The sequence below is a fragment of the Chamaea fasciata genome, unplaced genomic scaffold (assembly GCF_029207755.1).
Source record: "Chamaea fasciata isolate MVZ Bird 193981 ecotype frontalis unplaced genomic scaffold, bChaFas1.0.hap1 SCAF_2, whole genome shotgun sequence".
Taxonomy (NCBI): Eukaryota; Metazoa; Chordata; class Aves; order Passeriformes; family Sylviidae; genus Chamaea; species Chamaea fasciata.
In genome coordinates this window covers 37,414,430-37,429,127 of record NW_027094087.1, presented here as the reverse complement: position 1 = coordinate 37,429,127, position 14,698 = coordinate 37,414,430, and the positions used below count along the sequence as shown (strand labels likewise).

At 43.4% G+C, this 14,698-nt stretch overlaps 1 protein-coding gene across 1 annotated transcript; it reads left to right on the top strand.

The window, feature by feature from the left end:
• Positions 1 to 1,236: 1,236 nt before the first annotated feature.
• Positions 1,237 to 8,431, top strand: GPR83 (G protein-coupled receptor 83). The gene is made up of 6 exons (XM_066177288.1): positions 1,237 to 1,263; positions 2,778 to 2,867; positions 3,031 to 3,351; positions 4,220 to 4,345; positions 5,359 to 5,492; positions 6,315 to 8,431. The coding sequence occupies exons 1-6, from the start codon at positions 1,237 to 1,239 to the stop codon at positions 6,937 to 6,939; spliced, it is 1,323 nt and encodes a 440-aa protein (XP_066033385.1). The 3' UTR covers positions 6,940 to 8,431.
• The last annotated feature ends 6,267 nt before the right edge of the window (positions 8,432 to 14,698 follow it).

The following is a 14,698-nucleotide window of genomic DNA, read 5'->3' as shown; positions in this document are numbered from 1 at the left end:
GTGTATAAGAATAACAGGAATCATGTCAAAGGCTCTTTCTCCCTTTTCACAATTTTTTTTTCAGTCAGCTGTCAAATTTACAGTGGCTTTGTGTTTTATCTATGGAAGATAAACATAGCAGCCTTCACTTCAGGGGAAAACATATAACTGGTGTGTGGAGAAAGACTACTGTTAAGAGATGCTTGTCCTAAACATTTATGTGATTGGTTATACGAGGGGATAGGATGCTCCAAAAATCAACATGATTTCTCAGAGGTCACACTGGATAGTCCTTGAAAAATCACTTCTCACCCATGTAACTTCAATTCCCCTGCCCCAGAGAAGCTCAAAAATTCAGCAAAGCTCAAAAATTCATTAAAGCCATGGTAGTGAAAGATTGTTCCCAGGAGCAGGGAGAATAACACATTGTGCCGTGTATTTAAAAAGGAAAAAAAAGGCATTATTCCTCTTTTTGAATGCTTCCATACTTTTTTATATTCTTCTTAAAATCTTTTATTCCCACCAGGCCAACAAATTTTCTAATTTGTTATAATCTTGTTAAGACTACTCTTGCACAGGTATTTTTGATGACTTTTTTTATTACCTGAATTCATGGTCCACTCATATAGCTTTATTTCAAACATTATTTTTCACTTTTGAGTCAATATATTTGCTCTTCCTTTTAATCCCTCCTTATGGGAGGGATTTTCCCCAGTGAGTAACCAATTTCACTTTTGAAATTGCATCGTTTCACAGGTACTTTTTATAGAAAACACATTCAGCATGCCAAATCCTGACATTCCTGTGCAGTTGCTTGTTTTACTGTTGGAGTGCTGGGGATTGTTGAACAGGGGTGAAGTTGGCAGGAGCAGGTACCAAGCTGCCAAATCTGCTCTCGCCGGTTCTCTAGTAACTACCAAACATTCGTGAGCTGCTTAAACAGCTCGTACTGGAGCATGTTTCAAATGCAAGCTAAATCTGAGAGGTGGTGTGGAGCAGAGAGACACACCAGCAACATGGGAGACTCTTGACAAAGAGAGCTTCCACTGGGCTTTTCCATGACCCTTTGTGGGAAGTCTGGGTGTGCCTGCCCAGTGTGTGGTTGGACCACCTCTTCTGGATCACAAGACACAGAATGCAGCTCAGAGGAGGGTGGGCTTGAGCTGAGTGGTGGGGAGATTCTCATCCTACCAGCAGCCTGGCTTAGGAAGTGAGAAGATATCCTGCTCTCCTGGATGCACCTGGTCTTCAAAGGCAATGGCAGCTCTAGCTACATACGCAAGGGTACCCTGCTAGAAATTAAGAATTAGATCAAGGAGCATAAATAAACAAAACTGATAATTTTTGCTGGAATACAGATTATCGTACAGGAGAACACGTTGTAAAAGATGTGAAGCAATAAGAGCTGGTGTTTGAGTGGCAGAAGACAGAGTGCCCTTATGCACTGGCCAGCAGTGCTGGAAAGGAGGGGGACTTGGGAGCTGCTGGAGCAGCATAGCAAGCGGGGGACATATGCCAGTGACGCCTCTGTTCTCATCCCAAACCTTTAAGAATGCTGCTCTGTCTTACTTTCTACTAGCAGCTCCAGCAGATTCACTGAAAATCTTTCTCTGAGACAGGTGAATTGCCTAAAGAGCTCAAATTGGACAATTTTGTGGAAGAAACACTCTGGCAGCAGTGTGCAGAGTAGCACAATGTGGGCTGTCCATTCTGCTTGTCTTACTGTGTCCAGCTCCTGAGGAGTGGAGAAGAGAAGGCAGCCTGAGCAGTTCACTGAGGCAGTCACAAACATCTTTTGAAAGAGTTATTTTCCCCAGTGAGTAACCACCTTGTATAATACAAGCTTTTCAGGTAATGGTCATTTTAGTAATGGTTAAATGTATAAAACCAGCTCTGGCTGGGGTTAGTTGACACTACCCAAGCAGATCTGTCCTCAGCAGAGGTGCAGCACTGTACATGTACACTTGGCAAATGGAACATCTTTCTGTGTAAGGTTTGTGCATCTTGGTCTCCTGGTCCTGAGTTTCTGTTTCCTGCTGTGTTTTGTGGGGAAGACAGAGGGAACACACATGCTGTCATCCCATCAGTGCTTGGGACTAGCATACAGCTGCCTTTTGCTTTGGATACTGGACTCACTGGGCTGGAACAGTTCCTGTTCTTTTTCCTGTATAATCACATCTTTGTAACTCCCTCTATTTCTACAAACCCTAGAAAGCAGTTTCACATCAGACTTTAATTCCTTTGGCTGAGAGGAAATACCTGCCAAAGGAAAACGTGAGTATTCCACGTCTCTCTGAAAGAAAAAAAAAATCTTTGAAAAAATACTGTAAGTACAATAAGGCAGCTTGTTATTTACACTTCATCTGTTACATGCTACGCTATGCTATGCTACGCTATGCTATGCTATGCTATGCTATGCTATGCTATGCTATGCTATTCTAATTATGCTAAGAAATTAGGCTGAAATTAGGCTGAAACTTGCCTTCCAGACCTGTAAAACAGCTCGGATTTGATCTGTCCTGGGAGACAGCAGAGCTGGCACACACGCTGCTGGTGTATAAATAGCACGGAATTTGCTTAAGCTGGGCTGCTGGTAGAGAAAACGGATTCTGACATTCTAAGAGAGTCATTTTGCCTTTCTCACAGATATGCTTACCTCGGAGTAGCGCCCGGGAGCGCAACTGCGTGGAAAAGCAGCACGTCAGAACACAAATTGTCATGCAGCCCAATGACTGCAGAAGATCCTGGCTCGGGGCTCGCCTCGGGGTATAAAGCTGGCTGGAGGAGAGCAAAAGTAGCGGCGAGCTGAGCGGGAGAGAAGCACATTGCGGGAGGCAGGAGCATCTCCCCGCTCCTGCTGCTCGTGTGCCGTGTTTGCAGCCCCCGAGGTGAGGGAGGCGAGCGCGGCTCTCCCGGCGCACGGAGCGGGTTCTGCCCTCGCAAATGAGCTCTTCCAGAACTGGAGGAGCGGAGCGGCGTTCCAGAGATGTTATCCTGTTTGTCTGGCTCACCTTCCCCGACTTGGTTAACTCCTTTGTGACCCCAGGAAAGCCGCCCCTCAATGGGAACCTGGAGAAGACTTTTGGAGTGCCGAACGTGTCGGGTTTCTTTTCCTGGGATAACGAGAGCCTGGCCGACTGGCGGAGCTTTGTGGACAGGAGCCGGTACGGAGCGGAGTCGCAGAGCACCACGGTGAAAGCCCTCCTGATCGCGGCGTACTCCTTCATCATCGTCTTCTCCCTCTTCGGCAACGTCCTGGTCTGTCATGTTGTCATCAAGACGAAGCGCGTGCACTCCGCCACCAGCCTGTTCATTGTCAACCTGGCTGTAGCCGATATCATGATCACCCTCCTCAACACACCTTTCACGCTGGTAAGAGGCGGCAGAGATGCCGAGGACGCCCCACCCCTGAGGGAAAGGGAGCACCTCAGCCTTTCTCAGACGTGGTGCAGCCCGGGAAGGGGGGGCGCACCACCACAATCCACCCCAGGACTAAAGTCAATTCCTCTGGGCCTCTACAGTGCCATAAAGGTGCCTTGGTGGCTTTTCCTGCTTCACGCTTCTCTAGGTAGTGTGTGGATGTTCTGCAGATACCTGTCCACTCCAAATTACAGCCATTGGAGTTGCCTTTGGAAAACTCCACATGTATTTTCTTCTCTGATTCCTGCTATCTAGTTGAAGATCAGAAATTGCCCATTTGTTAAATGTGGTCCTGATAGTACTTGAGCATTAACAACCTTGCAGTGATTGCTTAGTGCTTTGTAGTATCTGATCTTTTCTTTTTTTTCCCCCTTCTTTTTTCTGAAGTATTTTGAAAGCAATGCTGTAAATCTCTTAAAAAAAAAAATGCTCACTATCGTTTAACAAGCTGTTTTGAAAAGCTGTAGTTTGCTTGAAGTGAGAAAGACATACAGGTCAGCCCTATCCCGTAAGGAGGGATTAAAAAGAAAGAGCAAATATATTGACTCAATAGTGAGGCTGCAGAAGTGTCCTTCTGCATTGTAAATAAAACAGAACAAACATCTATGGTACTGCGCTGCTGTATTGTTCTGGAGGATATTGCCAGGCCACTGAGCAGCAGTAACCTACCTTTTCAGGGTTCAGAAGCCAGAAAATCACGCAATTATACAAAGAACCTGCTATCTTATAAGTGTCTTTTACACATCACAAGGAATTGTGTACTGGAGGTGTACCTATAAGCAGGTGTGGGGTGCACAAAACTAATGGTCTTCTTTTTTAGGCTCGTTTTGTGAACAGTACCTGGATCTTTGGGAAGGGGATGTGCCATGTCAGTAGGTTTGCACAGTACTGCTCCCTCCATGTCTCTGCCTTGACCCTTACAGCTATTGCTGTGGACAGGCACCAGGTGAGACCTCTCTGAAGCAGAGAGCTGCAAAGCTTGGGAGGGCATAAGTAAACTGAGAAGAGATGATCCCATGTCCTTTCCCTTTCAGCTTCCAGAGTACCATAAGATTCATGAGGAGCTAACAGGGTAGGGGGGAAGTTCTTTTTGTCAGAACAGTTTCAAACCCACAGCAAGGTAGGAGGTATGCATCACCTTGATATCTCTTCCAGCTGTGTAAAGGGAGCTTTTATGCAGTAGATAATCCAGGAACTCTCAAACAAGGAGAAAGATCAAGATCCTGATAGGAATTCATGTGGACAGCTCTCCTTTGGGGTGGCTTGTCCAGCACCAGGGTTGTAAGGGACATCCTAGTTAACTTTTGCAGCTCTTATCTCCTGATGTTCTGGGATGTCCCACCTCCTGTTACCCTGAATATTGGAGATCTGACTGTAGCACTCTGGTGTTTGTCACAAGCAGAGCTGTGGCTTGCTGATGATAATGGCTTTAAAACTGGGGACACCTAGGAGTCACCCAACAATGACACAAAACTGTTTACAGTTGGCATTTTCTGCTAGAAAAATTGTTTCCAGAAAATGCACCATCAGAAGCATTCCCATGGAGGTCTGGTTAAACCCTTTGGTACTTTGGGTCACTGATACTGAAGAGTTTGAGACTTTTTTCTCCTCTTCTTTCTCTCTCTCTCTTTTTTTTTTTTTTTTTTTTTTTTTTGTATTAAAGAAATTGAACCTGGTAATGAGTATGTGTTAACACCTCCTGGTATGCAGTTTTTCCCACCTAGATGAAAGTACTGAAATTTGAGGGTTGGACTAGGATCTGACCTAAACCATATTTCATGGTGTTAAAATTCAGGTTTTCATGTACAGCTTACAGTCATTGGGAGCTGGGTGAAGGCTGTACTATTTGCATGCTAAATTACCCCATTAAGTAATAGATTTAAGGCTGGAAGATTGTATTTAAAAAAAGAAAAAGTGTATTTTTTTTCCAGAAATGTAATTTTGGGTAATTTTGCACAGGTTATAATGCACCCCCTGAAACCTCGCATATCTACTGGAAAAGGAGTTATCTACATCTCTATAATCTGGATCATGGCAACTTGTTTTTCTCTACCACATGCTATCTACCAAAAGCTCTTTACCTTTGAATACAGGTAAGGATGTGCATTGCTTTCCTCCACAGTCTCTCTGGAGGCCAAACTCTGAGCAGTCATACTTTGGTATATTCTACTGAAAGCCTTGAGCATATGTCAAGATCAGCCAAATATGGATCTAAACTACAATTTTCATCCAATTCCTTTTGCAATGTCTGATATCTTGTCCTTTTTATTTTTAAATATTTTGTCTTTATTCTGTCCCACTAATCACACAAAACAGGCTAAGAAGTTAGAGGATCTGGCTTGACCCTTCACTTCTATACACTAGCACTTTATGCAATATACTAATCTGACCTGTTTGGGCAGACCAGAAATGGGAAATAAAAAACCCAAACGAACAAAAAGCAAACAACAAACAAAACCCCACTAAAACCCAACAGGTTTTAATCTACTCTCTAGCCCTAGGAAAGTAGATAAATCTGCCTCAGCTGTCAAGAGCCTTAGTATTTGGAAAGTGCTGTAATGAAGGAAAGGTCATTAATATGTACTGAGACTGTGTTCCCATTTGCCAAAGGACAGAAAATAAAACCTGCTTATGTGCAGCTGGAAATTTTGTAATTGATGGAATTCATAAAATTATCATAAGGTCATGAATGCCCATAAAAAATTATCACCACATTGCTCACTGGCTGCTCCATGGCTCAGATCCTCGAAGAGCAGAGCTCTGCTCAGCTGTGACATTTGTGAGATAAACACAGTGTTTGCTTTCAGGTCCTGTGGTAGGAGCCCTCTCCCAGCTGCCTCCTTGTTTCTGATGTTCTGATCCCTCCGTGCCTGGCCACACTTGCCCCTCATGCTGTCCCATCTCTCCATTTGCAGTGAGAACGTCACCCGGTGCCTGTGTCTCCCAGATTTCCCTGAGCCTGCTGACCTCTTCTGGAAGTACCTTGATCTAACAACCTTCATTTTGCTCTATGTCCTGCCCCTTCTGATCATCTCCGCTGCCTACATAACAGTGGCAAAGAAACTCTGGCTGCGCAATGTCATCGGGGACGTCACCACCGAGCAGTACTTTGTCCTTCGCAAAAAGAATAAGAAGACCATCAAGATGCTGATGCTCGTTGTCATCCTCTTCGCAGTTTGCTGGTTCCCTTTGAACTGCTACGTCGTCCTCCTCTCCAGCCAGGCCATCCACACCAACAACGCCCTGTACTTTGCCTTCCACTGGTTTGCAATGAGCAGCACCTGCTACAACCCCTTCATCTACTGCTGGCTCAACGACAGCTTCCGATCAGAACTAAAGGCTTTGCTCAACATGTGCAGAAAACCCCCCCGGCCCACAGAACAGAGGCTTCCCTCCACAGTCCCATCCTACCGACTGGCTTGGGCAGAAAATGGCAACTTCATGAGGTTGCAGGCCTCCCATGTCTTTCTACCCTCCTCCACCATCCAGTCAGGAAAGACAGACATCTCTGCAGTTGAGCCAATAGTAGCTGTGAGCTAAATGGCAACCTTAGACTGCACATAGATCTGGCAAGAGATAAAATGGTGGGGAGATGTGGAGCCCTGGCCACACAGCAGGTGATAAACCAAGGAGGAGGTTCTGCAGGAGGTAGTATGAAAGAGCTGCATGTTTGATGCAGGCTGATGACAGTGGTGTGGAGACCCTAGAGGGGAGAAAGTAAACTCCTCCCAGGAAAGAACTTTTGTCCTTGTCAAGGTGACTTTGGACTGGCTCACAGGATGCTCTGCATGTCTGGGATGGGATTATCTGCATGTTGCTGTTACCCGCATGATTAAGCCTTTTTAGAACTAGGACTGTGTGTGTGTGTTGCTGGTACTTAAACAACAGTCTCATCACATCAGATCTCCCTTCCCCTTTTCTGAGTCTCCTTGTAGCAACATGGAAATGGCTGAGATGTAGGCCTTTAGGTTGCTATCTGAGATCCAGTGCAATGGGGTAGGAAAACATCTTTTCCCAACTGGGGTCTGAAAAGTCAAGACCTGTTCAGAAGGAATGAATAGATCTATTCCATTTTTATTTTTTTTTTGTAAATACACTTAGAGAAGTAGAGGATCTAATAGACATTGATAAATAAGAGTCTGTTACATCACAGGAATTTTTTTCTAAATTAGATTTGAAGAAGAGTGGATGCCTATTCTTCAAGTAAGTATATGGTTTTTCTTCAAATAGATAACTAAACCCAAAAAACATACAAAAAGTTGGACATGCCATTCACAGTTGGACAATGGATAATTAAGTGCTACTGTGGAATTGGACTAGAACCAATTCCACTGTCAAGTTGCAGCTAAAGGATCACACAGTTTGACTTTTTAACTTGCCTTTGAATGTTGCTCTCTGACCCTGTAAAGCACCTGTGTACTTGTCTCTTCAGACATTCGGTACATTTCATTCCAACTAAGAAGTCAGTTCTCTGGAATCAGTTCATAAATGAACTGCTTAAGAAAAGAGATGATATCTCTGATAGCAAGTAATAAAAATGGAGCATTTGTCTGCAACTTATCCTCTGGTGATTGTACAATTTTGGTGCATTTAAGGATAGCTGAGATGTGTCCTATTCAGAGTGGCTAAGAAAATTCACGACTGCAAGTGCATGAAGTAGATTTCAGAGCTTAATGTTCTTAGCAGAAGAAAATATGGGTTTGAATAACAAAAAAAATGTGTTCCAAAAACTGTACTTTATATTGCACAGAAAACAGTACCTCCTTGTGCTGTGGAAATTAGCTTGAACATCACACCAGGGTGTCCCCATTCCACATATGACTTGTAGCATTCAGCAGTGAAGTGAAAAAATCTTATTATAAACGGGAAAAGAAAAAAAAAAAAAGGTTTTTCTCAGTGTCCTGTAATAAAATTACAATTCTGAAATAATTTTAAACCTTGTGCAGAGTTTTCACACTTCCAGTATTTAAAGAGACTGAAATATCTACCCCACCTTGCACCTAACCTGCCCTTGCAGAAGTGCTTATCAGTCTCTCGTCTCTCACTGTGAATCCAGTGCTATTTTACTGACCTTTATCAATGCCTCTGGAGACAGAATATTTTGTATCACTGACCTGCAGTCAAATCTTTCCTCCTGCCCTCTTTGACCCCTTACACCAAGTGCCATTTCTTCCCTCAACACTTGCAACACACCAGCCCTGAATTGTTCAGGGAGTTAAACTGGATTATCATTGTAGGTCCCTTCCAAATGAACTATTCCATTCCATTCTATTCTATTCTATTCTATTCTATTCTATTCTATTCTATTCTATTCTATTCTATTCTATTCTAATTTCCCAGTTGTGCAGAGCTTGTGAACCCTGCTCCCCACTCCAATGGCGCCAGAATCCAGCACTTTACCAGCAAATAAATCTCTGAGAATGCTGAGTACCTCAGTAAGATGTTCTTTCTGAAGCTGAAGAAAAAGATTCACCATTTTGGGTGCAGTTGTCATCCTGCCGTATATGAAGAACACTGCTTTAATTCCAGTAGACAAAATCCTCAAATGCCCACTCAAATGCTGCTGGTGGGTCTGAGCAGGGCTCCTGCAGTTACAGCTCTGGATCCTGCACCCCTGCACTGGGTGGCAAACCTTTCTCCTCCAGGCTCTGCTCAATCCTGAATCTGGGCACAAGGCGGAGATGTAAGAAGTTGAAGCTGTTTGATTTAATTCAAAGGAATGGACTGGATTAAAGGAAGAGACAGATTGGACAGTAAACTTCAGGAGCCTGTCCAGGAATGAACAGGTGGCTGGTGGCCAGCAGAGGTATCAGTCTCGGAGAGCATGGAAGAGGGGGACATGGCTAAAGCCCTAGAAATGGTGTCCTTGGAAACTGTATATCGAACACTGTGTGCTACGATGTGCTTCATGTGGTACAGTGTAATTTCTAACCATTAGCTACTTTTCATTTTCTTCATGTCTGATTTGGGATTCTGGACAGACATTTGGCATTCACCAGTGCTGCTGAAATCAGTGGGGGTTTGTGCTCTGCACACACGAAGTGCAGTATGATACTAAGTACTCCAAAAATATTACACTCTGGGCAATTTAACTTGACCATTCAGGCTTCATGGCTTCGTTCTGCCCCACCTCTCTTGAAGACCAGAGGGTTCTTTTAAAATTCTAATACTGCCATTGGTGCATAAACTGCATTCAGATGCCATCTTGGTGGGTGTGAAGGGAGAATAATGATAAAATGAGACACAACGTGTACAGAGTGGAGATTAATTTTTCATTTGGTGTGTGCTTGCCTGCTGTAGCTGGATTTTTTGATATCTTTTGAATTTGGGAGGTGTTGCACAAGGCACTGAACAGCTGCTCATTGCAAGAGATCTGCATAGCCCAAGAACAGGCGTTTTGTGGAAAAATGGACTGCATTTAGAGAATACAGTATCTGGCACATGAATAAAGAAACTCAATTAGGGTTACAAAGGTAAAGTTAATGCTGGCATCTCCAAAACTTTGAGTGGTTGGCTCTACATCTACAGTTTAGTGTGCTTTGGGTTTTTCTATTCAAAAGTGAATTGTTATTTCTATTGAAAATACTGTTTTCTTATTTTTCTCTTTCCTAGAAAAATATTGTAACAGGCCTAAGAAAATTAACTTGCAAGTTCTAGGAATTCATGAATATTAATTCTCAGTTTCTAAAAACGTTCCTAGTGTTTTATTCATTTTCTTCTGTGTAGAATGATGCAGACACCTTGCAAGGGAACAAAGACAGTGCCATGATATGGTTTGCAGCTTGTGCTATTCTGAATAGTGCTCAGGGGAAAACAAATCTTGAAACCACTTCTTGCTTTTACACATAAAAGGAGGACAATTCTTCGAAGCAGACTGAGATCGTGCAAAGAAAAGATGACAAATTTCTCCTGCACAGAAGAAAGGAACCTCAGCTTTGGTTGGTGTTGTTTCTGACTGCAGGGCAGCCACCTCTTCTCCTGTTAAGTGTGGGATGAATTTCTTCTCTCAGCTGATGGAGATGAAAAGGTATATTCAGGAATAGTAATTCCATTGTTTCTCTGGCGTTTTCAGAGGATATCAGACACCATCTCCAAGCTACCTTTATTCACTTCCACCCTTCTTATAGAAGAAGTGCTGGGAGATTCCAGAGACTTCGAAATCACAGTTTTCTGAGAAGCATAAACCTCTAATTTCTTTAATGAACTAGCCACCACTAGCTGTTACAAACATAGTTTTTATCTCTGGCAGGCGCTGATCTCTTCTCTCTGGTGAGAGGACACGAGGGAAAGGCCTGAAGCTGAGTCTGGGGTAGTTTAGCCTGGATATCAGGAAAAGGTTCCTCACCCACAGGGTGGTTGTGGACTGGAACAGGCTCCCCAGGGAAGTGGTCACAGCACCAAGCCTGACAGAGTTTAAGGAGCATTTGGACAACTCTCTCAGGCATAGGGTGTGATTCTTGGAGTGTCCTGTGCAGGGCCAGAATGATCCTGATGGGTCCCTTTCAACTCAGGATGTTTTATTATGGGGAGACTTAAATATTTGCATATTGAATGTGAAACTTCAAGATGTATTTTGATGCAGTTTGGGTAGATCATGATTAAGACCGTTTGACTATGAACTGCATAAAAGTCATTATAGATCACTCTACAAGACCATGATATCATTGCCAGCTACAGGCTTGTTTACTTGTTCCAAATTTCAGGCTACAATTGTGTACTGAAGCTACTGAGTAGGGAGCTTACACTGGGCTTAGCAACAGCTGGATGAAGCTGTGCAGTTCTTGGGTGTGAACAGATCCATCTGCGCAGCACTGAGCTATGACCCGTGCGTGCACTGAGTTGTTTTTCAAGAGCTCCAGGGATGTCTTAGTCCTCTAAGTAGCCTGACCTAGAAACTGCACGTGGACACACAGAGAGAGCTTTAGAATAGCAGTTTCCCAGGAGACTGAGAATAACTATTGTACACATCTGCCTTATTCATGAAGCCCTGGAGTGCTGGTGAGAGCGCAGCCTGGTCCCCGCTGATTCAGTCTGCCAGCCTTGTGTCGAAACCACCGGGCTGTGAACCCTCTGCATCCGCGAAGGCACCTGCAGCACCTAACAGCCCTCGGAGGTTTGGCTAGGAGTCCCGTGCCTTCCCACAGCCTCGGTGTGCAGCGCTGGTGGCGCTGGTGGCTGCTGGCTTGCTCTCTTATTCCTGATCTTCCTTGTGCCACCGAAAGGGAATGAGGATGGGACCCTCCTCTGCTCTCCCCATCCTGCACAGCCCAACAGAAGGGCAGCCCCTGCTCCTTCCTGGGGGTGGCGCAGTGGCCTTGGGAAAAGGCTCGGACTGGCATTATAGAAACAGGAAATTCTTTGGCCCATCCGTTTTTCTTCTGGGTACAGTGTCTCCCACAGCCTGTCCTCAGGTTTGAAAGTGTGAAGGGATTTCTGAATTATGGTGTGATGAAACTTCCCATCTCTTGGCTTAAGCTCAAAGCCATTTAATGATAGTTAGAGAGGCAGTGTTGAGTCCAGCCATCATCACAGTGTCCTGACAAGGAAAAAAAATTGCCTTTACAAAACAAATCAGTGCCTCCTGCCCATCTGCCACAGTTTATAAACTGAGGGTGAATTATCCATTTGGCCACTTTGGGTTAGCTGTTCAGGCCATGTCTCCTGCCAGCTTCTTGTGCACCTGCTCTTTGGCTGAGCTTGGGAAACTGAAAAGTCCTTGGCTGAGGGTAAGCACTGATCAGCAACAACCAAAACATCAGTGTGTTATCAATATTATTTTCATATTGAGTCCAAAACACAGCATTTTGCCAGCTACTAAGAAAAAAGTAACTGTATCCCAGATGAAACCAGGACACCAATTAAATAACTGAAGGTCTAACAAATGATTCTTGGCTCTAAGGTATCAACTTACTTCCACAGCATGTAGGGTTTAGGTCCATCTAGAGCAGACCAGATATGAAGCGGTACACAGTGCTTGACTCTTAGCCCCTAAGGTCACAGGAACGTGAGGATTTTAAGAGGTAATTATATTTTCTTGTAGGCTTTTTGTTTTTTCAGTTAAAAACACTGTGATGGGACAGGTCCATCAGAGGTCACCAATTTTTAATAATATGAAGCTAAGGGCATGTATCAGATGTTCTAAAAGCATGTCATCAGCCTCTGAAGGTACAAAACTTGGTGGGTTGTGTTGGAGGGACATGTAGGGTGATGATAATCAATTTGTTACAGTCTAGTGCCTAGTGATTTTTGGAAGTTGCTCTAGAAGTAAACTATTTGCCCAGAATTTGTCTTGAAGAGGAGCTGAGACAGGGCTCAGGAATGATCTCACTCTTGACCAAGGAGGACAGCAAGGACCAAACCCTTGAGCTTAGTCGCTGGCATTCCTGTTGGGGAGTGCACATTCCAATACAAGCAGACAGTAGCCTTAGGCTTTGTTTCTCATCCTGTAGCTCAGATTCCCAGTAGAGATGCCTTGTTCTGAGCTGTGAAGCAGCACTTATTTCTCTCATCCCAATTGAGCTCAGATAAAAGATAAAAAAAAGGAAACAAAGCTCCCAGTTCTTTTGCTGCTGATGGAGAGATTTCACTGCTGTTGGTTTAGGTAAGTGACATTTTTATGTGCACAAGAGCTAACGCAATTCAAAAGTAGCCAAAGCAGAGCGAGCCCAGGCTGTTTTCTTCCCTGGACTGCTTACCCATTCAAATGCCTTCAAAGGCACCTAGCACTTTCCCTGGACTCTGTGGGGAAGTCACAATCTGACTTAAGGGGACTAACTCAGCAGCCCCTGGGTTGGGTGTATGCTCATTAGTAGGCCAGGAATGCTGTTTGCATGAAGGTGTTTGGTTAATCTCAATGATTATAAAAAGTTTGAGATTACTCACATCAAAGAATCTGGAGAAACAAAGAGAAGATGCAAATTTTACTACCTAAAAATACTAAATGATGTTATAGTGCAAGTTCTCTGTTGCACTCGTTCAGGGGAGGGCTGATAACATGGCATGAAGCAAATAAATGTTTGAATATTTAATTATATAAATCCATATTTTAATTACATTGTGTCACTTCAGAAATCTACTTTTTTAATGTGTAATAGGAGTAATTACTTTTTAGCATTACACTAGTAATTTAGTATATTAAGTCAAATATTCCATAATGAAGAAAGCACTCTTCTGGAGCTTCTGGCCACTCAGCCTGCATGACAGAAACACACAAACTGCCCCTAACCTTCAGCTAGGTTTTCATTTGTGCCACTCTCATGTGGTCTGTGTAAAGTGGTGCTCAAAAAAAAAAGATTTCTAGAAAAGTTTATTCCCATGACACAGCTTTGATTCTTCCCCCCTTCTGTGACAAAGTCATCTGTGCCTGTACTGGGGGTGAAATCCCTCTTACCACCTCCACCTTCAGAAAACTACTCACGTCTCCCTATTCACAACATGCAGTCAGGACATCCTTTGTTAGTGGGGTTCTAGGCTTAGGCACTAAACTAGTCATCAAAGCTGCTTCTAAAACATCCACTGTTCCCAATAAGGAAAAAAAAATGAATGTAAAATATATCTTTATCCTAAAAGTGACTGACAACATCCAGAGGCAGAAAAACAGCAGGGTACAGCTGCTTTTCAAGGTATACCATCTGCTAATGGAATAAACATTTTTACTTGCTCTCTTCAGTTCAAATCACAAGTTTTAAATCTCACAAGAGCCACTGTAAGGCAAAGAGTGTGCAGAGGAACTAGCTGCAACTCTCCTGCATTCAGAGGATTATTAATACCCAAGTAGTGGAGAAAGAATGGGCAAGAAGGAATAGCATGGACCAAGCCTGAACCTTAACACTGGCATTTTACGTTCTGGAATATTTAAAAGAGGACAGAGGGATGTAGCTGTTTCTAGAAAGAGTGTAATGTTGAAGAGGCTGAAGATGGACTCTTTTCCGAAAGGCCTAAATTGGAATTCAGCCCATCTTTTGAAAATGGCAAAACACAGCAGGAGCAGTGTCACTAAAATGTAAGTAGAACTGAGCTGAGCAGTTCAGAAACACATCTTAAAACAGGAAGATACAGCTGAAAAGTATGTGCTGAGACCGTGGCAAATTTGTAGAAGGGAAATTACATCGTGGACATGCTATTTATCATGTGCTGACATTTTCTGAACAGTATTTCAAGGTTAAACAGGTTTTGAACCAAACCATGTTGCTCTGACAATTTTATGAGAAAAAAAATTAAAAGAGCAGAATTATAACCACTGTTCAAAATGTTTTCTCAGGGTTTAGCATGACCACATATATTTGCACTATGGCAACAT